Source organism: Motacilla alba, chromosome 5 (assembly GCF_015832195.1).
Source record: "Motacilla alba alba isolate MOTALB_02 chromosome 5, Motacilla_alba_V1.0_pri, whole genome shotgun sequence".
Taxonomy (NCBI): domain Eukaryota; kingdom Metazoa; phylum Chordata; class Aves; order Passeriformes; family Motacillidae; genus Motacilla; species Motacilla alba.
The window spans coordinates 21321879-21348809 of record NC_052020.1 but is presented as its reverse complement, the minus strand read 5'-3'; the positions used below and the strand labels follow the sequence as shown (position 1 = coordinate 21348809).

The 26931-nt window shown below is 41.0% G+C and overlaps 1 protein-coding gene across 2 annotated transcripts in view; it reads right to left on the bottom strand.

The window, feature by feature from the left end:
- The window catches only part of TTC17 (tetratricopeptide repeat domain 17), a 55435-nt gene extending 28810 nt beyond the window's left edge, over positions 1–26625 (bottom strand). Inside the window, exons 1-15 of one of the 2 annotated variants that reach the window (XM_038137164.1) lie at positions 26395–26625; positions 13848–13937; positions 12335–12504; positions 11271–11382; positions 10023–10154; positions 9223–9332; positions 8795–8939; positions 8265–8404; positions 7870–8030; positions 7444–7556; positions 6352–6492; positions 5810–5925; positions 4626–4800; positions 4052–4129; positions 1682–1906 (exon numbers count right to left, since the gene is read on the bottom strand). In XM_038137164.1, the coding sequence (XP_037993092.1) occupies positions 1682–1906; positions 4052–4129; positions 4626–4800; positions 5810–5925; positions 6352–6492; positions 7444–7556; positions 7870–8030; positions 8265–8404; positions 8795–8939; positions 9223–9332; positions 10023–10154; positions 11271–11382; positions 12335–12504; positions 13848–13937; positions 26395–26610 (2124 nt within the window). In that variant the 5' untranslated portion in view covers positions 26611–26625. The other variant, XM_038137165.1, reaches the window with a different exon arrangement.
- Positions 26626–26931: the final 306 nt, after the last annotated feature.

Sequence of the window (26931 nt, the reverse complement as noted above, 5' to 3'; positions counted from 1 at the left end):
GCAATTTAGAAACATTAAAAGTCCACAAAAAATTAAAATATCACTAGTGTTCTAGCAGGACAGATGTACTGCATTTGCCAAGAGTGTTCAGATTTACCTTAGAGGTAGGTAGGCTACTGAAAACACCAATGTCACACTAGCCTGCGGGTACACATTTATGCCTTTCAATTCTTTGTAAAACAGTATTTTTGTCTACTGCTTTTGGCTACTATCCCTAAAATAAGATTTTTTTTTGAAAAGTAAATATTATAAACACCTTTTTCACTGGTAGAACTCAGCACTTTAATACAGTAAAGTGTAACATTTATTGGTTGACTGAAAAGTCTTTCACTTGGACAAAGTAATTTGCTGCAATTAACAATATGCTGCTAGAATAAAGACTATAGTATTTTAATTTAAGCAGGCGTTTTTCCCACTGAAGCAGTTTTTTACATTAATTATCTAAAAATGTGAAGACTGAGCAATAGGACTTTTTTTCTTTTTAACAGCTTTTTTCGATGGAGCACGTATTTTATTCCCAGTAGCTGTAATTAATTTTAACTTGTATTTACTTTCCATTATATTCCAGAAAATACCATTCAAGTGCAATGCCTCCTGCTAGTTTTTCTGGTGCAATAGGTATTACAGGACTTAGTACATCTGAAAAAAACACGAGCAAGCTTTACTGTAACGAGGCAGCACTTAAAAGTATTTTTTGAGAAAAGCCCTCCTCACACAGCATGGCCCTAAGGATTCCTAGGTTCCTTCCCTCCAAGGCTGTGTTTTCATATGTTCTTCTTAAGGCACATCATTCAAGCACAGCTCTTTCTGTAGTTCCTTGTCGCACTCTTACCTGCCACCCAAATGGACTACATTCCTTTCCAACACTTGAAAATTTGTCTCTGAATTCTACACTGAATAAACTTACTCTGTTTTTAGCTTTTTTATGTGCTAGGTGACTGATGACCTGGCAGGTTTAAACACTGTTAATCTAACTAGAGAGCTAGAAGCACACTTCTTACTAAAGTCTCTGTAATGCGAGACCAAAATTATCTGCCAGAGAAAAGGTGGTCCCTGCTATGCCATTCCCTCCTCCTTTCTTTTCACAAATGTTCTGGTCAGTCCAGTACTTCAAAGAGCTTATACAGAAACTGCCTATATGACATAGGTGACAACCTACAGAATGTTTATCATGTTACTGTTAAGAAATACAAAAACCTGGTTTGAATCTATGGTTTGAAGCCAAACAACTGGAACAGATTGTCCTTTATGTAGACAGACAAAAGCTAGGGACAAATAAAACTGTACAGATAAAAATCAAGTGTCATAGAAAGATGTCTATAAAGATCTTGGTGGCATACACACTACTTTAAAGGTTTTAAGAATCAAGATACAATGCTACAGATCTCTGTTTTAGGTTAAAATCTTGCCAAACACCAGGATTAAATTCTTTGGAGGCACTGCTGATAATGCAGGTTTTGGGAGGCTGGAAGTCGGTTACTGATTTACAAGAACTTCTCCAGACGTTTATACTCTCAACAATCAGCATCAACCCTGGTGCAGGCAAGAATTTATATGGAAATTGACATCCACTGCAAATCACAAGCTGGAAGGTGCAGGTAAACACAAGTAACATGTACTTAGAAAATAAGGAGGGAAAACACACTCACTGCTGGGCAAACACAAAACCCCATCATCTTACCTCAGAGGCATTGATGGCCAAAGCCTTCAGCAGGAGCCTGCTGGCATCCAAATGAAGACCATAATGGAACAAGAGGTTAGCAAGGTTGACCAGAGGGATGTCCTGATACTCATGTGGAGCCAAATTATATGCTTTTTGCAAACAGGTGATAGCAAAGGTGCCATTTCCAACTGCACGCCAGTACAATCCAGCTTCATTAAGCACAAGCCACAGAGGATCTTCTGGCTATAGGAGAGTCAGGGAAAAGGATAAAAACACCCACAAAGAGGTGTCTCAGGAAGACAGAAATGCCTGCTCTTTAATATGAAGCAAACAGAACTCACTCTTGCATACTACACTGTTAAATGGATACAAATTAGACTTTGCTGTAACTACTAGCAGATTATTCAATGTGCTCCATTCTACTCAAATGGACATGATTTACAAGCTGAACTGCAATTTAGTAGCAGCTGTTGCTCATACTCTACTCATATGAATGCTTTGTATTGTGACCAAAAAATCCCTTAAAATGTACAAGCGATAAAAGTTCACTACAGGAAGCAATGCTTAAGGGACACTTCAGAGCCTTGAAATTATACAAACACAGATCAGTGTAAAATACTAGAATTTGAAAGTCAGGCAGCTATTAAATTACAGTTAGATGTGCTTCCAGGTCCTCTGTCTAACATTACCTTTCCCTGTCAATTTAAGTTTTCAGAGTTGTTTTTTCTTAGACTTAGTTGTCTATTTGTCTTATGAAAGTTGACAACTGGCATGCATTAGATCCAGTTTAAAGATTATAGAATAGTAAGCAATAAGTGAGAGCAGGTGAAAGAATGGAGGATGTGTCAAATACACCTTGAATGTTCCTTCCTCCTCTTTAACCTGTAACAGCAAAAAGAAGCACACAACCTAGAGGAGAAATAGCAGAATTTAAAAATACTGACAGGATGACAGAGGTAGGCAGAACATCCACTTTCAGATGCACTTTGAAATCATTTAGAAGCATGTTCTAGTTTTTAATATTCTCATCATTCTGTATTACCCATTTCTACAAAACATTTACAGCATAAAACCAACACCTGAAATGGATGTTCAGTCCTACCTACATGTTGAAGCCCAAATGCATGCCTGAGTAGGAAACATACAGCTAGGATTAAGGAAGCAAAACAGTGATGCTATGTTGAGTTAGTAAGAACATTTTTGTTCCAGGTTTTAAAATACCCCTCCCACAGAAGGGTTTTAACTACGGTTCTAGATGAACTGAAAGATATCAATATGATACAATATTCTTCATTTGGAGTACCTTACATAGTCTGTGATTTCAAGATTATTAATGACTCCTGTTTTGCAATGCACATACATAACATTACTTGTATGTTCTTCATTCCAAACTCCTCACTGAATTACTCTCCATTCACAGATCTCAATGACCTCCCCAACTAAATCCTCAGCAAGTTATTAGCATTTTGTCTTTCCCAATACAAAGATGCCAACCGTGGCATTCCTGCTCTAAGTAGTTTATCATTAGCAGAACAGGTAAAACACTAGACTGTTACATCAGCAGGCAGAAAAGTTCAGGCTTTTAGCATGACAGCAACAGAATATTACAGTTAAAACCAAAATACTCCTGCACTGCACAGTAAGACACTAGATATGTATATGACTGTTCTGAGCAACACAATAATAGGAATCAACTCCTACTGCTCATTTCTACTCCTGGTTAAGACAGATGCACCTAGTAAATGGTACTGATTGTAGATTAAAAAATTATCTACATATAATACTTTGACACAACTTCTACAAGAAAGTTAAACTGAGAAATATCAGCTTGACATGTCAAAAAGAGCCAATGTCTCTCTCAATGCTTCCTGTCATTTGACTCTCAAAGGCCCCACGCAAGATGGAGGTGGCATTCCACAGGGTTCTATACAGAGGTACATTCTTTGCCCCAGAGTGCTAATTATCCTGACAGAAGATTGACAGAGGGTTGGTTTCCTTGGAGGGAGAGTGGGGGGAAAAGCAGGGTAGTGGGAAGGAGGAGGAAGAGCACAAGGCAGGCATGCAGGAAGGGGTGGTAGATGGAGGAGTAGTTTCAAGCTACTTCTCCCAGTTAAGCAAATGGCTGCCAGAATTAGCTAATATATTGCTGCTCCATATCCTTACAACAAGAACAAGCAACTACAGGGCTGTTTGGTCCACATTAAGCTAAATTAGATACTTCTCTATGTATTTCTGCTTTACTTGTAAACACGGCTTTTAAAGTTAGTTTCATCTCAGTTACAGGCAGCAAATAAACTCCTTTCTAGTGTGTCACTGACTACTTTACAAGTATAAAAACAAATCTCAAGTAAGAATTCTGAATTAATCTCATGTGACAGATGGACATACCTTCTTCATGGCATGATCTAGAAACACTCCTATCTTCGCCAGTGTAATAGTTTCATTGTTGATACGAGAATGCAAAACCTGGAAGACAAAGATTTGTTTTTCCCCAAACTACTGAATAAATTTTACAGTCAAGATCTACAAGGGCCATTCAACACTTGCTTCCTCAAATCTTCTCTTTGGCAAAGGAAAGATAAATATATTGTGCTAAGAAGAGGATGTGAACACATAACACTTAAAGCAACCAATCTCCAGAATGCACTGAAAAGTTACCAGGTTAGTAGAATGCAGTAGCTCTTGGAAATGAATCGTATTAAGTGACTGTCAGATTTAAAAGAAAGACGTGATTTTAAAGAGTAAATTAAATTTCCCATTTTGTGTGCTTTTGGTCAGCATCCGAAAGAAGTCAGAAAAGTTAACCCTTTCTCCAATAGTATTAGAAAGAATTTGTCCACATTTTTCAGAAGTACTGATTACCTTGAAATATAAAAATCTTTCACGATCTGAATAACATTTTTAAGGCAATAAAAAGGAGGATTTTAAACCAGGAGAGAATCAACAAGAAAACATCTCTTACCTGTCTTGCTTGATTGTCTGGCATCCTGAATTTCAAATCTAGATTAGTGTCTAGTTCCTTGACCAGGATGTTTAGAGATTCATTATTACGAGCACCAGTAATGGAAGAACAATCTGGTGCATGTGCTTCTCCATGCTCAACAGTATCTCCTGGAATACTCAGTAATGGCTGGATTCTAGCAATAAGGAGAACCAAGACAAATTAACAGCATGTGCTGCATGTCATCATGTAGAAATACAAGCATCTGCTAAGCCTCATACTGCAGACTCCTATGAGACACGAACTGCAAACGTGAAGAACTCAAGGACCACCCTTCCCTTGAAAAGTAATTTACAAGATCTTTACTTTCCATTTTTAAGCGCAGAGTAACAAGAACAATGAACAGTGCAGTAGAGATAACAGAAGGTTCTCATATTATGCTAGGGAGGATTCTATGAAGTTTAGGACTAAACAGATACGTGATTAAAAAAAATGAATTTTTTACACTAGAACCTGATTTCAAAAATATCAAGAGGTAGCCAAATTATGTATAGAGAACATTCTAAGATGAGAACTGTTTTTTTCCAAAGGAAGTTGCTGGATATTTTTAGATGGGAACCTTTAACACAATCTCAATACTAGTATTACAGTGACTAGGGAGAACAAAACAGCTTTTTTACTACCACTGTCATAATTTAAGTGACTAGGGTATTACAACACTGCATTGATCTATGTAAGTTAGCTATTGCAGTGCAGACACATTTATTTTATCCTATATAATAACAAATAATACTGACTCTTCCATGACGAAGCTGATTTTCTATCTCTGTCCCAAAGGAACGAGCTGGAGTTTTCCACTCCTAATCCTTTTTTACTGTTTTCTGGTCTTCATTGTTGTCTGTCATCATAACTAAAGCTAATAGGATGTATGTAATGTACAAGAGTTAACTGCAGTCTGTGTTTAATGTGCTCACCCTGGACCAACAGTCAGGGAATAATCACCATGAAACTGGCTCTGGCTGTAATACTTACAGCAAAGACAACCACCAAGGAAAATGCCTTCCTTCTGTGGAAAGGCCGGAGAAAGAGGTTTGAACACCTCTGTGCAGTTGATTACTAATTGTATTCATTCTCTCCAGAAAGAAAACACTCTTCACTCATAAAATAAAGATTTACAAATCCAGCTTTTAAAAATAAACACTTGCCTGAATCCCCTGTTTTCTGGAGGCAAGAAATATGTTGGCAGTTCTTCTGGGTCTGGAATTCTGGGGAAAGATTTCATGCATTCTGACCGCTGAGGCCAAAGAATATGCTGTTTGTCCTAAGGGGGAAAGGAATTATTTTTTAATATTTTCCCAACATTTTTAATATTCTAATGAACAAGGTAATAAAAGGGATATTAAAAGACAGTCTGAAGAAAAACAAAACGGAGATCTTTATAGCTATTATTTTTCCATCTTTTTTTTAACATCAGCAGTTGAAATTTGTCTTTATCTGTACCACTTTACTTGCAGCAGATGTTTACAGAACAACTCCCTCTGTGCTCCAGTAGTTTCCAAGGATGGGAAACCAGTACAGAGAAACTAGATAGATGCTTGTATGTTGAAGAAATTTGGAATGCTACATTCTCCACTGCTGTCACACATCAAAACTGCGGCCCAAACGCTAAGAAGTTTCACACAAACAAGGAGAGGATTCACTTTCACCCCTCCTCTGTGAAAGGGCAAAGCTCATCTTCTTCACTCACTCTGCTGGGTTCCACACTCCACACTGAAACAACAGAACGAGCCACAGGGGAAGACTGCAAGGACTGGCTGTGAACACTTTGGTTTGCATGAAGATCCAAATTCATGGATGTCATACTAGAAGTTGAAGAGTCTTCACCAAACTAGAAACAACAGAAAGACAAATTTTAATAAAGGAGATGGTACATTCCTTGTTGAATTTCTCCATGTTATTTCCCCTCCCCTTCCCACTTATGTAGTTAAGCTTCACTGAAAAGCTGAGCTGTGGGTAGAAGGAAAAAAAAAAGGGAATTTAAGCCCCTTGATCCACTCAGACCATGAAAGAGTAATATTCATACTGTAAATAAGCCGACAATGAAAACACAAGTGCAAATCAAGGAAAAAATGCTAAAAGGTACCAAGCAGATACTTGTAATAGGCCACAAATAAGATCTATTTATCTAGATTACACAGCTTGAAATCAAGTCTGAATTGCTAAGACTCGTGGCTTCCAGAATTATCTCAATAATCTGAATTTATAATTACTATAATAGGAAAACAATCAAAAACAACAAGAAGACAACAGCAAAATTAAAAAATAATTATTCCTATTTCTTAAACTAGTTAAGGGGAAACTTCAGAACATACTCCACATTGCAAAATAACTGAAATCATAATCCTTATCTGCAGGTCTAACACAGCAGAGGTGTTGCCCAGGTGCCTGTCATTCTGGATTTTCAGTATTAGTACACACCTTGCTTCCAAAACTTCATAGTACTCTTGTACAAAATTTTCTTGGTGCAATCACAAGGAACTAAGGCTTTGGACTAAAATTAAGTTTTTGATTTCAAGTAATTCTTTTTTCAAGGTAAACAAAGACTTTTACAAGAAACTCTGTCTATTTCTATAGTTTACAGTCTCTCAGCCTGTACTAGTATCAAAAGAAATACGCATTAAAATACTTTGCACTCTGGAAAAGAAAGACTAAGATTTCTCACTATAATTACCACACCCAAAATGTAACCCTTTTGTCAACTCTGAAAAAAATGAAACTGTTTTGCTAATAAAGCAAATGGGAACCAACTTGAAGCAGTGGTATCAATTCATAGACAAACCTGAACATATTCCACATTTTCAAAAATGTCTCCGCGGTGATAACGAACAGGCTGATCCCACTGACAGTGCAAGCTATGCTGCTGGTTGCCCAACCTGCAAATCTGATGGTTCCCTGCAGAGCACAAAATATTTTTTTACACTAGAGAAGTGTGGTTTCTGAGAAGACAAAAGACAGCACACAATCAACCTCTCTGCCCCCAGTTTAGTCAATCCTTTTTATTTACTCATCAGCCCAGAGGAAACTCCAACCTCAAATGACTCAAAATTCCCTGTTCAAGAATATATTGCAATCTCTTGCTTTAATAAGCAAAACACAAGAGCCACTCAGGGCCATCTTAATATATGAAGAAGTTATATCCTGACACTTATCTGAATATGTGCCATATTTCATTGCTTTAATGAGCATGAACACTAAAAAGTTGTACCTAATTGAGCTTCTTTTGCCATCTGTGTCTCATGAATGATGTTCCTCAAGATTTGTTCCTCCTGGATGAGCTTGTACTTGTCTAAAACATCTTGTTGCCTAAGGTAATGGTCATGCTGCTTTTGATATTCCTTTAATTCATTTAATGTTCGCTGAAGTGATCTTGGAAATTAAACAGAGAAGATTTACTTTGAATGCTTTCTAGAATATCACCTTTTCCTACACTCTAGCACATTTTTAACTCTAGGTTTCTTAAAGTATCCTTATGCTTAATTCTACTGCATAATCAGAGAAATACAGAAATTTAAAAACAATTCTTCTTGAAGTGTAAATAACTGCTGCAACAGAACTATAGAAGTTAGACTGTATGCATTGCCACTGGGATATTTTAGTTACCTATGCTGGGCTTCCAATTTTTGCTCAAGTTTTTGCTGACACAGGACAGCATGCTTCCTTTTTACAGCTTGCTCAAACCCTGGTTTGGCCTGTAGAGCATGATCATAACACAGGACTGAGTGGTTGTACTCTCCAAGCATCTGAAGAATGACCAAGAAAGAGAATTAGCCTTTGCGCAGTAATATTTAATAAACAATAGTCAGTTTTTAAAGAAGCCATTAACTGAAATTTTAATTTATGGTAACAAGTAACCTGTCATTTCTGACACTCAAGCCACTACATCTATTAAAGAAAGGGTGCAGAATAATTTTACTGGAATTTATTTCCAGATGCAGATAAAGCCTTTGCTAATACATAGACTGCTGAATAAAAGTATCTTGACAGAATCTTAAGCGTTAAGCATGAGATGCACGTGGAGCACAAGACACACTGTAAAAGAGTAAACCATTACAAGTCAACCCCAAAAGATTAATATTTAAAAAGTAATATTTAATTTTCTTCAAGTCCTGGAAAACAATGATTGTACTTACTGCGTATATATTTCCTAAAGTGTAATAGCTGGTAAAGAAGTCACTGTAATCCAGAGCTGCATGAACCACAATAGCTGCATCTGCAGAGAAGTGGGCCCGGTGCAAAATATTTGCCAAATTTACCAGTGCAATGTCTTTATTTTGCCTAAAAGAATAAAAGAAAATAAAAAGGAAAAGAAAAATTAAAGGAAAGTAAGATTGTGTAAGAATCATGCACAAGGATACATTACTTTGCCAGTCACACATTAAAACATAACACTTGCAAGAAAAATGTCTTAACTATTTATATGTCTAGTGTACCACAAAGGGACCAAGAACACGTAACACAGACTATTCCTTAGCATACTGTCTTAGAAACCAAAACTTGTTTACTAACCAGGATAACCAGAAAAGCAATCTGAGAAGAAATGCTTATTAGCAATTCTTACCTTGAAGAAAAATGAAGGGCACGCATGGCACATTCTACAACTTGGTATGGCTTGTTCTTTATTCGCCAGTAAAAAGAAGCCATGTTATAGAGTACCCAGGAAGAAGAGTTCTGCAGTAAAGAGAAACACACGAACTGTACTAACTACTAACACATGAACTAAAAGGTTAATCAGGGCTTTAAAATTACTACAGGATGAAAAGCTGAGCACCAAAGTTGGTGCTCAGCTGCTCTAAGCTATCCTCCTCCACTGGAAAGCCGCCATTTGGCAACAGCTGTCTATGTTTAGGAACACTGAACTAGCATACTAATTTATTAAAGAAATTGAATTTCTGCATTTCAGACAGGTAAAAATACAAAATGAGGTGAAATGAGAGGTGACAGTAGTTTAAGCATCAGCATCTTAGCTGGAGCTCAATGAGAGTTCCTAGATTTTGCAGGAAGACATTTAACAAAAACATACACACTTCAGTACTGTTTTTTCTTCTTTGCTCTTCAAGTACCTGTATTTTTTGTTTTAAAACTCTAATTACATTGACAAAGTAATGAATGTGCCTTGCTAGACAACATAACTACATAAATTCTTAAAGATGACAGAAACTATTTACTGGCTTTGCTCATGCCTTCTCCTGCTTTTACATGCCTATCAGAAAATGGTCTCAGTTTGCCTTTTGAAACTGAACTGTAAGCCAAAAACACATGTGCAAAATTGCATCTGACTGCTTGTACGAGGTGCATCTAAAATTGTGAGACATTTCCAGCAATCTTTTTTGTGCACCCAGCAAGATTACAGTTTCATACCTTCATAAGCCCGTCATAAATACGGTGACCTATTTCCTCTATACTTCTTCCCAGTCTCCGTGATAAGTATGTGAAAATTGGATCTTCTTTAGGTAACAGGGGTGCAGAAAGATTAACCCTTTCTTGGACACCCTGAAATAAAAATTGAATACAGGTATTTGCTGACACTTAAGAGTAGAGAAATATAAACAAAAGCATGACTCCGTGAAAATGTGTGGCTTGGTTATTTTACAATCTTATCTTCCTTTCAAGATCTCTGGGAATTGATAGAACAATTTCACCTCTGACAGATAATAATATATATTATTGCAGATGGGAAAACAGTAGAAGCAGCCAAAAGAAGCCTCTGCTGGTGAGCTCTACTGGGGAAATATTCAGTTCTGGCAGCACCATGTATCTGGCAGCTACTGATTTCACTAATGACCACTGGAGCACTAAAGTCAGGGTTGTAAGGTTACAGTCACACAGTGGAAGTACCCCTACACCTCTTCTCCTTTTTCCTTCCCCAAGCACAAACATACTTCTTTCAAAAATACATCCAGATCCAGGAACAGAGCTAAAAAAACCTCCATTTAGTGTTTAGCTGTAAGAAAATCCTTATTTGTAGATGAAAATACTTGCAATAAAATAAATATCAAGATAAAAGCACTAAAGCTGCATCCGCATTAGAAAATCTGCTCATATAATGCTGTTGACAAAACCAATTTTCCTACCACTCTTCCAACTTTTCTAAAGCAGCTGAACTTCGTACTAGTAGGGAACAATTATCTCATCCTCTGGGTTAGGGCTTGGCATTCAGATACCAAACAGACATTCAGGTTTGTTAGGAGCTACCAACAAAACTGCAAACAATTTTTTGATTCTGGATCTGTTTTTAACAGCCCTGTTCAGCACTCTCCAAATTTCCACTGAAACAATTCACAAGCTAGTAGTAGTCCCAATGAAAGCCACCAATTTGCTAATGGAATGTGTTATGAAAACAAAAGACTCAATTTTCCTAAAAATGTCCTCTAAAATAAGGCAAAAAATAACAAAAGAGAGACTGTATACCTGATGCAACTTTCGATACGCAGGTATAACTTTCGATACGCAGGTACTTTAATCAAGGCCCAACTGTAGTTTTAAAGAAGTGTGAAGCAGTCTTTAGAAGATTACAATACCTTTCAACCTTGAGTAAGAACTGCCAGTAGCAGTTTTCTATTCCTCCTCCTAATGGGGAAATATACTTACTTGAATTTGCTCACTCACCCGTAAGTGCTGAAAAGCATGAATACTGTATGGAAGATCTAGAACTTTTGTACAGTCTGGCTGCTGCAGGTCTGGAGGCACTGGGGACTTTGTGTCTATATAGTCTTCAGGGCTGAGGACATAATAACATAACACAGCAGGCTGCAGATTAAAATACTGCTGAAGCTCCTAAGAGACAGTATGGTAGCTGATAGGGAGAGTACTCTGATTTAATCATTACAGAAATCCCCTGTTCAGGCTCACTAGCCCATTTCTGTTGTATTCCCAGATTTCAGTTGTACTGGGATGTCATGACTATAGGATAAAGTGAATAAATTTGTCTGCTTTACAGAAAATATCAACATTTGGATAGCCTCCAAAATGCATCAGGGTCAACCTAGTGTATCACTGCTATGATTAATGATGTATCTGCCAGGCAAATGGCAACGCATGCAGGCTCTTCAGCTGAAACAAACAAACTAATCCCAAACACGGGTGATGAGAAGTCCAAATGAAGGTGTATGACAATAAAATTGATCTTTTCCCACTTCAAGCACTCATGTGATTATGATAAAAAAACCAACTAAAACAAAACAGTCATTCCTGAAGATGAATTACCAATGAAGCTGAATGTCAAGTACACTGGCTGCTCATCCTTCACTTTGTAAACTCAGGACAAAATATGACCAGAAAGTTCAACAGCCTGGTAATCAATGGAACTTCATTCAAATCTGAGTCAAGACAGTTTCCATTAAAATAAATATCTAGTTTAAAACACTGAAAGCACACTCAAGGAAATTCACCCCCCTGCTACATGACATATATCACTTCAATTCACATGACTGGTCATATCAGTACAAAGTAACATAGTTTGGGGGAAACAGCTTTCGTATGTTGTACCTGCTCACAACAACTACTGGCAGATGTTGTCTCAATTTTATTCCACAATAACACAAAACAAAAACTGCCATATAAAGAAAGTCACTGCTGGTCATTTTTCACTTGTGTTTAGAGGTACTGTTGATTTTTTTTTTTATTCATTAAAATCTCAGAATATAAAGTATGTTATTAAAGCATCTTATTACCGAATATCTTTGCTCTCTAAGGTGATGTATGTGCCATCATACAAATCTAGGTCCCCCAGGGGCACCTTTGCTTTAATGCAGTCTGGATCTTCTTTATTATGCCTTTGTTCCAGCCCTGTGTCTCTGTCCTCATTTTCCTCTATATGAATCTTTTGAGCAACTAACTGTTTCTGTAGGAAAAAAAAAAGGAAACAGAAGCATATAAGACCAGTGAAAGTAAACGCTATAGTTGTTACAATTCAACAGTCCAACATTTTTCTTAAAGCAAAGTTCATCTGAAAAAAATCTAAAAAATTCTCATTAAATTTTGGGAATACTTCCCTATCTTTTATAACATCTGTAGGACTTCTTTGGATTTGGATGACATATAAATGCTTTCTTTAGAGATAATACAACTTGAATGAGCCCTTATTTCTCGTTTGCCTAAAAAGTTGGCTAGTAGCATTCCAAATCCACGGTAGACCATTTAGGAAAAAAAGAAATGGTTGCTACAAGTACATCAAATTTTTTCATATTTGGCCCCCTTTTTTCCACTGTAAGACCTAGTGGAAATAATACAAGACATTGCAACAAATCATCATCATTATCTTAACCAGTCAGTGTGCTAAGTACAACTGAACATGAGTACATGTGAATAGTACTGTACAGGAATACCTGTGAAATGAGAAAACCTGCATTTTTAATTAAAGCCATACACATTTGATTACATGCTACTGTGAAACAACAGAGATACATATACTAGTAGCAACTGGAACAAGAATTTTACAATTTGCAACAGGTAACTGCTGCTCAAAGTCATTTGTGTACTGGAAGTTAGACATCAGCGATTTCCACACCCACAACCCATGCCCCAAAAAGCTTGCAAGTATTATTCTATCCATAGCTAAAATGTCCACCACCACAAAAAAGATTGTAGTCTGATGAGAAAGACTGGCTGAATACAGTCACACCAGGAGCAGTCCTGCTTATTTTCCTTTCTCCTACTTCGCCCATTCACCTAAAGCTACCTCTGGGTTCATCTAGCTTTCCACTTAGTTATCCCAATCTGATAAAACCAAAGCTGGCACAAGAAAGGGGTGCATGGCCGGAAGGGCTGTGAGCTGTTTGCTTACCTAACCCCTATTATATTTAAACTCCAGTTTATCAGTTCGAAGTTCATTAAAACCCTTTTCAAAAGGGTGGTCTCAGACCCCTTTTCAATAACAAATGGGCTGGAAGAAAAACAGAGATGATTTGCTCTGTGTTCTTCCAAAATACAGAACAACAGAATCTAGTGACTTTATCTAAAAATGTTAAGATTTATGGCTAACAACAGGGAATGATACAACTGGAGACCAGTTAGGCAAACTTCAGGCAAAAAATTCTTTAGATCTGAAAAGTTTTTCATCCTTTCACTGAAGGAGAACTTTGCCAATAATAAATTATTTTCATCATCTAAAGCTATCACTATAAAGTCTGTGAAAAAAAATTCTGTATTTTCAGAATTAGTTAGTACTTAAATGTTATGCTTTACCTCCAGTTCTTTGAGGTAGTTAACTGTTGTTTCTTGTCTCATTAGTATTACCAAATCATGTGGGTTTCTCAAGTTCATTGGTGAATCCACCTGCAAGACATTTTAACAGTCCACAATGTAAGACATTCACCTAATAACAGTGATTTTAAAAGAAGGCAATTTTGTTCATTCAATCGCAGATTGTCTGTTCAGAGGTTTTCTGTCCAGTCAACATTTATAATATGTCCATTATGAAAATCCATACTTCAAACAACATTGTCATTTGAGAACCCAATTCAACCCATGCTTTAACTTTAAACCTATTTTAATTAAATCAAGCACACAAGTTCTAAGCATAAGAGGCAAATAAATTTCCACAACAAAAATTACTAAGAGTACTTACTGCTGAAATACTAGATAATTTAAACTGCAATCACAGAAACTTATTTTGTTCTGCAACTTTAAAATTCCTCCACCACGTCCTTCAAAAGGCATAAAGTAGTTCAGCTTCAACTCCTCTCTGCCACTAATTTAACACACTGGCCTACCACTAGGATCTACTGCCTTCAGGATTAATAAGTAAAGAAACAAAATCAAGAGGGAAGCAAGGGAAGACTGAAAACTGTTACAGAAGACCATGCTACAGCTTCCACAGCGATGCACAGGAGTTCACAGCTCCATGAAGAGGGCCATGAGAGGCAAGTCACAGACAGAGCAGTTACACATCAGCCCCTAGCTGGGCTCAGTTAACTGCAGCACTTCACGCCATGGCTGAAACAGCCCAGCCTTGTCCTCATGCCAAGCTCTGCTGTCTCACTGGGTGGGGGAAAGTCCCTGCAGTGGAGAAGGTGCTGTAGCAGCAGCTGAGCTGATGTAATGGCTCACTTCCAGGCTTGCAGCCCTGTTTCCTCCCATGTGTCAGCGTGAGAGCAGTACACTTAGCTGCACACCAGCTGTGGTAGCCACCAGGATCTCTTGGCAGCTAACCCAAACTCAGGATCTGAAGAACGTAACTCCCTCCTGGTTGTTTTGTCTGAACTAGTAAACTAAATTAGTTCATGAAGGATTCAATGAGCATGAGAGCAGAAACAAGGAAATAGGAATATGTGATGACAGGATGAAAAGGTGACAAGGACAGCAACATCTCACACTTTTAACATGACTGTGAGATGGTCTACATCAAGATGTTTTTCCTGGATCTGCTCAGTTTCCATTCAAGTTTTCAGGATACAGAACCAGCTGCTGCATGAAGATGTTTGTTACCTGTTTGTTAGTACAGAAACCTCTAAATGGGCTGTCCACCCCCATGACATTTGTGCAAACTTGATGACATTACCATTTAATGGAAAAGTTTGCCATATATACAGATGCAGGAGAACCTCCTGAGCTACAGTGCTTCCTTTTTTGTCACCCTTCCAAACAGCATGGACAAATTTCTGTTACACTCTCTTACTGCAGAGAACTGCATCTCCAGCATATTTTCTGATCATCTTAAAGTGTCCTGTCAACAGGTTACACCTTAGGCTGTACTCTCTTGGTTGTAAGCCAGAGAAGAAGCTCAAATATACTTTCTCTGGACTACTGACTGTGAAGTCTACATTTGTTGCATGGTTCTTGACTGAGTAAGGACCATGTCCTCTGAGATATAAACACCTGTTCCTTTTACTAACCCCTAAGTGTGGTTTTAGCTAAATTTGGCTAAATATTCCTTTCCAAAGTAAAAGCTGCAGTGCTTTTAGTATGGAGCCATTTGATGGGTGGCTACCTATACAGTCCAAACAGTTATATAAAAAACTCAGTTTCTTCCTTAGCAAATTAATGCTCTTATATCACCAGACAAACAGAAAATAATCACTACTGACACTAATCCATTTTTACACTGTGAATTTGGAGATTCTGGATTCAAATGTTGCAAATAAAGAATGACCAAGTATTCACCATGATGCAGAAAAGCACAGAAAATACCAGTTAAAAAAAAATCTAATGATTTTGTTAGTTGAAGTATTAAAGTCTACAGCATTGTATTCATGGTCATATTTCCTATTTCCTCCTATGGGCCCCACCTCATTCTTAACTGGATGCACAAAAAGACAGAGTTATGCACTGAATGTAGCACTGCTTTATGCCTCACTTGCTAAAGAAACTACCATGGTATGTGCAAATGAATGAGAGATTAATTTGCAAAGAAAATAAGTTTCACTGTGTTTAAAGCATTTCATTATCCATTCCAAAATAGCACTGCTCATCTGATATTTGAAGGCTGCTTGCATGATTCTACACTTTCTACACTGAGGGAAAAGTCAACTAGCAGCTCTACTTTCAGTGACAAACATCATCTAGGCATTTTTAGAGAAAGTTATGAAGGCGTCAATTAAAAAACCTTATTCTGAAAGATGAAGGATCTTGGCTTATCATTCATGTAGAAACAGAATGATATTCAGGGTCACCTTCTGTTTTTAACTTTTGGTAAGACAGTCTCATGAGAAGTCTGAATTTAGTATCGGAGAATTTGGAAGGGTACGTTACCAACTGAGTGTGCGTGGGTTGACAGGAAAGCAATGCAGTAAGTACTACACTCTCATCAACTATTATCTGGCAGCAGAAACCAAAGCTTCAACAACCAAACAGCAATATCACTGAATTAATTCATAAAGTTACTGTAATCCACCAGGAAACCATCCCAGTTAAGGACATTTTTCTTTAGCCTTCAGATTTTCCCTTCCACACCTGACTCAGTTGGTCACCAGCAAGTACTTTTTAATAACAGAAGAATCCTTCAGCCTAGTAGAAAGCCAACCTTACCGGTGTGTAAACACAAAGCTCCGACCACAGAATTTTAGTAGTTGCATTGGGATTGCATGGCAAGGGGTGCCTTCTGTGAGAAGCTGCCAGAAGCTTCCCCTAAGTCTGACAGGGAAGACTTCAGCTGGCTCCGAGATAGATTCGCTGCTGGCCAAGGCCGAGCGCAGCAGTGACTGTGGCAGCGCGGCTGTGGTAACACATTTAAGAAGGGAAAAGAAGCTACTGTGGCCAGAAAAAAGTAAGAATATGCAAGAGAAACAGCTCTGTAGATACCAAGGTCAGTAGAGAAGAAGTGGAGAAGGTGCTCCAGGCACCAGAGCAGAAATTCCCAGCAGCCTGTTGTGAAGACCATGGTAAGTCAGGCTGCTCCCTGCAGCCCATCAGGGAGCAGAGATCCATGTGCAGCCTAGGGGGGACCTTACACCACAGCAGGTGGATACCCAAATAAGGTTGTGAACCTGTGGGAAGCCCACACTAGAGCAGGATTTTTGGCAAGACCTGTGGCCCTCCAGGGGACCCACAGTGGAGCAGCCTGTCCCTGAAAGATGGCATCTTGTGGGAGGGACCCTGAGTTGAAACAGTTTGTGACAGCCCATGAGAAGGAACCACACTGGAGGTGTTCATGCAGGACTTTATCCTGTGGAAGGGACATGACATTGGAGCACAGGAAAGAGTTCTTCCATGGAGGAGAAGGAGTTCTTAGAGGAAGCTGTGGTAAAATCGCTCTGTGATGAACTGACCACAATCCCCATTCTTCAAGATCCTGTACCACCCCGGGTGGAGGAGGTAGGGAATCAGGAATTAAGTTCAGAAAGAAAAAGATGGGTTGGGGGAAGACATTTGCTGCAAACAAAGGTTTGCATCTGCACAACTTGCACAGCACAGATACGAGTAGCACCAGTGATAAAGATAAGTGGGAAGCAGGGTGTGCTGAAATCAGGAAGACACACTTGAAGCCCTGCAGGGCTTGTTACATGGATGCTCACTCACATTTCCCTCATGCTGCTTGTGCTCAAGTTCCACCTCGCATCTTCCTGCTTTCCTGTGCAGCCACATCCCCAAACCAGGAAAATTATACCCTGAACAAAACCACAAAATAATCAGAACTTTCTTGTGAGCTGCTGCTTATTAAAATCCAAAGAGAAAGCAACATACTCGAAAGATTTGGAAAAGCCCTCAGAGCTTCACTCACCTGTCAAACAGTTCTTTAGTCAGAAATACAATAGTCCAAATAAAAGATATTTGAGGGATACCTAGAGACTGTTCTGGATTATGGCCCTTCCTTCTCACAACAAGACTCTAGGTAGATTTCAGAGGATACTAGTTTCACTCAGACTCATGTCATGCTTTGCTCTTACAAACACTTTCAACCTTCACCCCCTCATGCAAAATCTGTTGTGCCTTGTCACCTGATTTGGGAGTCAGACGAGTGAAAAATACTCAGATACTGTGACTTGGATCATTTTTTTCAAAATGTAAGCAACTCTCCATAAGGCTCCTCTGCGATGAAACAGAACAGACGTCAACCTACACAGCAAACACAGCCTCGTGGTGTGGAGAGTGGAGACTACTACACCAGAACAGATGCTTTGTCCAATGTACTCATTTTTAACTCCAAGTGTTTGGCTGACAGCAAAGCGCCACATTCATTTACTCTTCCTCCAAAGTGCTGAAACTGTGACATGCAAGATGAAGTGCTTAAAATGCAAGAATTTGACTTCAATTCCAACACAGTAAACAGGGAAAAAAAGTTGTGCTGAAAAGTTTTCTTTGAACCTTTGACAGCTACTGTAGTTACACTGCAGAAAGCCTGCCAGTAAAACACTTTTAGAATAAGTGTTCTCTGTTCAACTTTGCCCAAAGGTGAAAGTTTCTTTATAAAGCACAGTTCAAATTTATTCACTGTCACAAAGTACACCAAAAACCTGATTCAGCAAGAAACACACAGGATTTGTGTAATGAAAAAAGATATCGAGTTGAATCAAACCCTGAAGTTTTGGAGTCTCCTATGTTACCTCCATACATCAAAGTCTCTCAGCAACTCGACTTCCAAGTTTTGCCAAACCTTCCAGCATATTTTTCCCAACAATCCAGTTACATTGCACCAGGAAGATCTAATTTTTTTTTTTAAATGAGGGTCGATGAATGCCTCAGTCAACTCTCTTTAAGTGAGGCGTTTTTTTAAATTACTGTGGAAACCCCACTTTTAACTGAGGCACAGGCACGTCAAAATCAGAAGTGCTGTTAGTGCCTCTGCACATCCTTAAAGCATTATACTATATGCAGAAGGCAGATTATTGGAGAAAGAAGCTGAAAACATACTGTATCAAATGATGGCACGAACAAAAATGGGCTCCCCACATTTGTTTTATAGGCAGAGGATGTTTTGTCACTGTACAAAATAAAGGCAGCTCCCCCTCCAACAGGCTGGAACTTCTTGCAGTCTTGAGGGGGAGCCAAGGGTTTGAAAACTGGTGCTTGTCTTTTGGTATATTCTTGCTGTCTTGAGATACTTTACACTCCAACATAATGCTACATGGCATTTCTGAGGAAGCTACGAAAAAATCTGTACAGGTTTCAGTGCCAGACAAATTACAAAACTGGAAAATAAATTCTTTGACTCATCCAAATGATGAGTAGGCAGTGTCAGAAGATACTTGTTCCAAGATTATCATGAAAAATTCACACAAAAAATGATGTTGAAATGAGTTTTTGTAAGCATTGAGCCATTTAAAAGATTACTGCTGCAGAACCTGTTAGCAAACAGCACTAGATATTTTGATGTTATTAATACTAGCTGTGTTACAGGGAAACCACAAATTTTAAACACTTGTAGCACTTCAGAAACAAAACCCAATGAGATCACACAAGCTATGAATATCCTAGGTAACAGATCTAAATACATCCAAGGGAAACAAGACTTGGAACACCACGTGTCCAATGTGTTGCTAGTCATATTTAAGGGTACAAATTTCCAACCTGCATATTCTAGGTAAGGCTTATAGTCTTCAGTAGCCATATGCTCAGCTGAATCAAAACAAGAGATGGAGAGATCATTCAGATTACATCTGTAATGAGCAAGTACTTTTCTTTATAAAAGCAGAACGGTTCTTGATGTCTGCTCACTGCCAAATCCTAAAAATTTCAAGTGTTCTAATATTGAAAATACAGACAGGAAGACTAATTATTAGACTTACAAGATATCTAAAAAAGATTAACCTTGAGCAGTAACTTCTTCAGCAAATGAACAACAGAAAACCCATTAATTTTTTCTGTTAAACTTTGAAGGAAATTACTTCATCCAGCAGCGTATTTTTAAAGCAGACAGGTACATGTAATAACAGTGGATTTCAGAGTCTTGCTGACTTTGCTCTTTTGGGCATTGATGGGATCTTCAAGCAAACATATGCCTGAGCCAATTCCAAGGCTACTCTTCAGCTCTGAAGCTCACAATACAGGGAAGGCATTCCAGGCACCAAGAATAACTCTCACCACAGAACAGCCAGTTTGAAACAGTTGACTCGTATCATCTTTTCAGATTGTCCAACCCTTATTTTGAAGGGGACAGAAAACAGGAAATCAAAGTGTGAGGATCCTAAGAGAAAAAAACAGGACCTGGGAACACTGAGTCCAGAGGACAAAGGCTATATGAAAACCAGGAGCTGAGGAATGAGCAGGACATGCCTACACATGGTCAGAGCCACTGCTACAGCATGCTGGACTTACAGCCTGAACTGCCTAGGAGTGTATTATCATGTCCAGATATTTCTGCACTAAAGCTTTTCTGTCAGCAGTCAAAACCTGGCATAAGATTACCTGCTGGACTGTGGCAGCTGTGAGGGGCACAGCCACCCACAGCTGCAGCTCAGCAGCCCTTGGGATCTGCCTCTTAGCTTGTCCATCTCAGATGCAAATCTCAGTCACTGAGTTGAGAGCAGTGGAAGCTACTTCTCTACCATGGCTCCACTGAATGAAACATTTGCATTTCTGATGCTACATACAGGCTACCACAAAGACTATTTTTATAAATTTTTATAAATTCGGATCTAGTCCTGAGTGACACAGACATACATAGGCTGTGCTCCCCTGGGAGCAGGCAGTGCTGGTGAAGCGCAGTTCTAAATGCCTGCCTGGGACAAGGACATTAAGCAACTTAGCCATTCACAAAACATTCAGGTTAAAAAACTTCTTATACACTTTATGTAAAGGCAGAAAAAATTAAAGATTTTTTTAAAATTACTATTTTTTTCATAGCCCATGAAGGCCTGTGGTCCTCTGGTGATCAAGAGAGAAGTTCTAAACCAGAACAAGTTTTCCTTTTCCTAAAGAAAACCTTACCTATGCCTCAGAACAATTCTGCTACAGCTCATCCTAGGGATAGGATAACATCTAATAAACTACAGAACATTCAAACCAAGCACCCCAGGTGTCTTGGCACACCCTCGTAAGGAGGAACTGATAACTGTTTTAGGGACGGCATAGCTCCACCTGACACACTTCAGTAAAAATGAATAACTTTTTCATGTATGCATGTGTAGGTATTTTGTTTCCTTGCTTTTGTTGTTGTTTTTGGTTGTTATTTTTTGTTTGTTTGTTGTTGTTTAGCACACAATAGACTTGGAAGGATAAGAAATTCAGTCAAGTAGGAGTTCATACAACCAAGCAAACTAGAATAAGAGCAAAGCAAACATTCACCTGTCTTTTTCAAGATAGGACTGAGCGACTACTTAATGCATCTCAGAAGATGCTTTTGTAAGCAGCAAATAGCTTTCTATTTGGCTGCACTAGAATCTCAGCTTTCCTTGGGTTTGGATGGCTGCTTTTCCTGTATTCTTGACCATATGGACCACTGCTCTCATCTCAGCCTGTTAGCATACACATGCACTCAGATGCCAGACAGAGTAATGCATTAACTAACTCTAAAGCCATCCATGAATCAACTTGCCTTGCTGCTGCTTGAGGTGCACTTGCACTCAAATCTGCAACCAAATGAACAACTGGTAAGTACTGTCTCTCCTCTCCACTGGACTAAGCCAGAGTGACGCACACTACAGCACTGCAGGAAATTCAGATGTCACATTCACTGAGCAGCTGGTTGTCTTAGTTCCAAATAATTTAGCCAGCATTGCTCTTTGACTCTCCAGATCATCTCTCACGAAATTCAAAACACATGACAACACATTAAAACTAAAACAACTTTTTGCCAACTCAGATTTCTTGCCAGGGGCTCTTTACTCCTGACAGCACTTTCCCAATCCTGCTTTGGATCATCTGCCTGGGAAGTTTCTGTGCTTTGTTTAATTATTCTAACTTCTTCAGAGCTTACAGCAGCGCACACTCAAAGGCAGCCCTTTGAGTCCCACTAGCTCGCTCAGTTTTAACCACCTCCATCAAGGCATCTCTAGAAAAACCCTACCTCTGCTCTTGTATGTCAGGTCTCTGAGCCAAGGCAGCAGCTGGTCCCCACCATTAAAGCCATGAATGACTGTACACTGCATTGCATTTAACCTGACAATTGTCTATCCTCTCTTTCCACTGAGCTTCTCTCTTCTCTGGAAGTACACTAGTATTTCTGTAGAGTAACTAGCTTCCCTACTGGCAGACAAGCACTGTCAAAAATCAGTTATACATTAGCCTGAACTTTATACTGTGAGTTGTGAAATGGCTTATAAACATGTGCACTGAGCAGATATAATCTCATTAAAGAGAGACGATCAGTCAGTCTCTGGCTTTGCAAGAGCACACATTTGAAGGTAGACTCAGACTAAAAGAAGAACATGCACTGATCCAGAGAATGATGTCTTTGATCTGAAAACCAGCTACTATAGCAACAGATATAGCTTGATGGCTTTTTTCTTGACAGCTGAGACTCTGAAATATAATATGCACTGCTGGTAATTTGTTTTATCATTTAGAAATGCTCACTAGAAAGTTGAACAGTGCCTACTTAGCAAGTACTCCTGTTTACTAGAGGAGATCTTGATGATATATGGAAAATTGCTCAGTCTGTGTTAATTTTGCCACTGCTGCCAGGTTTTCATACCGCTAGAAAATCAAGGCTGAGTCAGGGTACACCTGTGGTCACAGAAAAGTCAATCTCACTTGAATGCTTGAATATAGTCTCGTATTAAATGCTTGCACCCTTGCTGCACTGTAAGGAGAAACAGCTAAGAGAGATTTTAGGTCAATAATGTACAATAATCTCACCTTTCTTCCCTCAAACACATTCCAGCAACTATATTTTGTATTTAGGTCAGGATCCGTGACTCCTGCTGTCAGCTCCTCATCCACAGGTTCTACACTTCGGTAACCAGGAAAACAAAGCTCACAGAGGCAAACTCAAAGCTACAAGGAAGTCACTTGTCACTGGTGCTCATCTGCATTTCCACTGATAGTGGCTCATTTAGCAGTGGCGATGTCTGGGTCTTAGTATCAATTATGTTTTGCCTATCTGTTAATTATACAGGCTTCATTCAGATAAACTGAAGTAGTCCAAGTGAAGATCACGCCAGTGCCTCTCTAAAAAGCTGGTAATCTTTGAAGATGTGTTTCAGACTTCAAGAATGCTAATATTTCCAAAATTAAATCATACAAACGCTGATTAATATCATTGCTACCAGCAGGCACTTCCAGTCAGAGACTGCTGTGTTGGAAGCATTGCAATGAGCAGTCCAAGGTCCAACAACGGCTGACCACCAGCAACGTCCCTCAGGGATCAATACCAATCGTTACTAACACAACTCTTTACTACTGACAGCGATAAAAAAGAACCACAAGCTTGGTGTCCTCTGCAAATGTGGGGAAGCATGGCCACTGCAGGGCTGCAGCAAGACAAGCTGGTGGAGAATGGGCTGACAGGGACCTATCTCATGAAGTCATCAACCTCAGCCACAAGCCCATGGGATGAAATAGCCACATGCAGCAGGAAAGGCTGGGGCTGAACGAAAAACAACTTTCCAGAAATGGCATTTGGGCTCTGGTGGGGAGAAAGCTGGTGGTGAGGCAGCTGTGAGCCCCAGGGCAGCCAACTGCACCCTGGGCTGCAGCAGCAAGGCTGGAGCCCACTGGGCAAGGGGTGTGTCACGCCCCTCCACCAGGCACCCACGTGAAGGTGCCTGCTTCAGCTCTCTGCCCTCACTTTGAGGGCCAGCAAAGCCCAGCTGGGGTGGTGAGGGCCCTGGAGCACATCACATGCAGAGGTTTGCACTGCCAATGAATCACAGAGTATCTCAGGTTGGAATGGACCTAGGAGTTCTCATGATGCCTAACAACTCAGTGAAGAATATTCTGAAAAAATAAAGCTAAAGAATGCTCTGCAGTTAAGTTGGAGGCTTTTGTCTTGTTAATAAGTTGTTGGTATTAGGAGGAGAGGTTAAATGTTTTGGAATATTGTGGTACCAATTAACTGATAAATCCCTTATGAGTCCTTCAAGTGCTGCTGAGATGCTGCTTGAACTCGGACACATTTGGTGCTGTAACCACTTCCCTGGGGAGCCTGTTCCAGTGACTGACCACCCTCTCTGGGAAGAACCTTTTCCTAATGTCCAGACTGAACTTGCTCTGGCACAGCTTCATTCCATTTCCTCATATCCTCTCACCAGTCACCAGAGAGAGGAGATCAGCACCTGCCCCTCCACTGCCTTGCTTGAGGAAGCTGCAGGCTTGGATGAGGTCTCCTCTGAACTAGGCTGAATGAGCTGAGAGACCTCAGCTGCTTCTGGTAACTCTTACCCTTGAGAGCTTCCATCCACCTGCCTGCTCTCCTCTGGCAGGGCACCCAGTCTAACAGCGCTATGTCCTCATCCTGAGGCACCCAAAACTGCATGCAGCACTCAAGGTGTGACTGCACCTGTGCAATCAAGAGTGGGACAACAACAATTCCTGCCTGTTGCTGGACAGGTGGAGACTGTCACTTTTGCTGCTAACTACCGAACTACTGCTACATTTTGGCACTTAAAACAGCATTGAAGTTCACTAAAAACTTGTCCAGTGATTCCCCAAAACACAAGTAAGTGGAAAAAATCAAATTCAGAGGTGTTATGCAGAGCTCGCAATAGCAATAACCACAAATTTAAATACAATTTTCAGGAGAGCCAGGGACATGACAGTAACAGATGCCAAAATGCACCTAATTACAAAAGGCTTACGGGACAATTCGCAGCACTACGTTCCATGTACCGAAGAATCCGGCTTCTCATAGTCCAAGTAAGAACGTATAATTGGAATTTCCTTGCTGGAAAAGGGTGAATTAATTTTGACCGTACAAGTAAGAGAAGTTATTCCACAGATACTGTTTTCTCACCTCACCTACAGGCTTTGAGGACATGACAGAGGGAACATGCAAATACCCTTGCTTACAAAGCATTTGGAACTGTAATAGAAAATACTAATGCATAGCAATGGTACAGTGGAAGCTTCTACCTATACCATCAGTTAGTTGACATCATGAAAAGCCATTCCTTAAAATAAGTAATTAACTTAGCTAATAAGATTTTCAAGCCTTTTTATCTAATTGGATTTTTTCCAAGTCACAGCTGCTTTTCTTGCAATAATCAAAATCAACACTTGGCCCAAATTTTATAATATACACTCATTATACACGCACAGATGCTTCCAGACCATTATCATATAGTTGCACCACTTCCCCACCATATTAAGTGGGGAAAAGAGATGAGATAGCACTGGAAGTGGTGTCATTCATTATTTTATTATTAATGAGGGTGTTAGAGTGCCTGGATCCACCCAGACAGCCAAAGCGCCCGAGAACCATAAAGACAGCAGGGGTTTTCTGCAGAGTAAAATCTGCTCCAGCTGTCTGAGGACCTCAATGCATTTTGACAGGAAAACACGACTAAAAATCCTCAGAAATGAAAGCTGATAATGAACACTCATGTCTCCACTCTTTTGTACAGGGGGAAGGCCACATTGCTTGCTACAGCGACCAACTCTTCCACTCCAGAGGAAAACAGCCAGATCTGACACAAAAGTAAATTTCTAGTACTGCTCCCTTTACAACAAAGAGGAGGGCAAGCAACTAAGAAAAAGCCTAAATATGAGATACAGATCGACTCTTTCAAGCCGCTTAGTGAACATGAGGCACAGCCCACTAAAATAATTCATTTTGACTTAACCCACAGGGCGTGCGTGTGCTCCTGCACCGAGCACACACGCCACCTCTTCTCTTTCTTACTTCCAGCAGGAAGGAAAAGCGGCCGGGTCGGGTGCGGCTGGATGTGAAAAATCGCGAACTCACGGACATCTCCTCCCCCGGCCAGGAGCCCGGGGGTGCCCGGGGCCGGCCCGCTCGGGTCCCGGTTGCGAGCCGGGGCCGCGGTCCCGCTGCTTTCGCTGCCAGAGCGGGACCCGGCCTCGTGCCGGAGGCTCCCCGGGAGCGGCCCCTAGGCAGGAACCGCCGCTGCCCCGGAGTTCCAGCCGAAATCCATCCTCGGCTCACCCCAACCCACCGACCGCCCCTCCGCGCTGCCTCGCCCCGGGGCTCCGGCGGATTCAAGCCACGTTTCATAAGCGACGCCAGCTCGCTGCGGGAGACCCCCGAGTCGGGGCCGCGGGAGCGACCGGCACCGGCGCCCGGCTGCTGCAGCGGCTGCGGGAACAGGCAGCGCTTCGCAGCGGGCCGAGCAGCCCCGTGCCCCGCGCCGCACAGCTCGGGGCAGCCCAGGGCTACGGGCGAGTGACGGCGCGGACAGGGGCTCTCCGTGCCTCCGCAGCCGGGTGAGCAGCGCCCCGCGTCCCTCGGGCCGCTCACCTGCTGCTGGATCTTCCCGTCCTCGGTGACCACCCAGTGGGTGGTGGCAGCGGCGGGCCGCGTCCCCGAGGCCAGCAGCGAGCACAGGCCCAGGGCCCAGCCGGAGAAGACCCACACCCGCCCCAGCCCGCCCCGCCCGGACGCTCCAGTCGCCGCCATCTTCCCCAATCCCGGCCTGCTCGCACCCCCCGGAAGCGGAACGGCCGCCGCCGCCATTTTGGGAGCGGGCGGTGCCGCGCGCTCGGCCCGGTGCGGCCGCGCCAGGGGGCGGGGCGGGTCCGGCTCGGTGCCCGAGGCGCTGCCGGGAGCCCCAGGCCGGAGCGCTCTCAAGCCTGCAGCGGCCCCAATCTTGCAGCAGCCCCGGGCTGAGAGGCGGCATAGCAGCGGGGCCGCGGCCCTGGAGCACCGTTACAGCACCGCGCACCGACTGCCCCGCGCGGGGAGCCGGGTCCGGCCAACGGCGCCTTCCCGCAGCCCTGGCAGCCGCCGGTGACGGCCGAGCTGCCGTCCCGAGCACAAGGCCGGCGTTAAATGCCA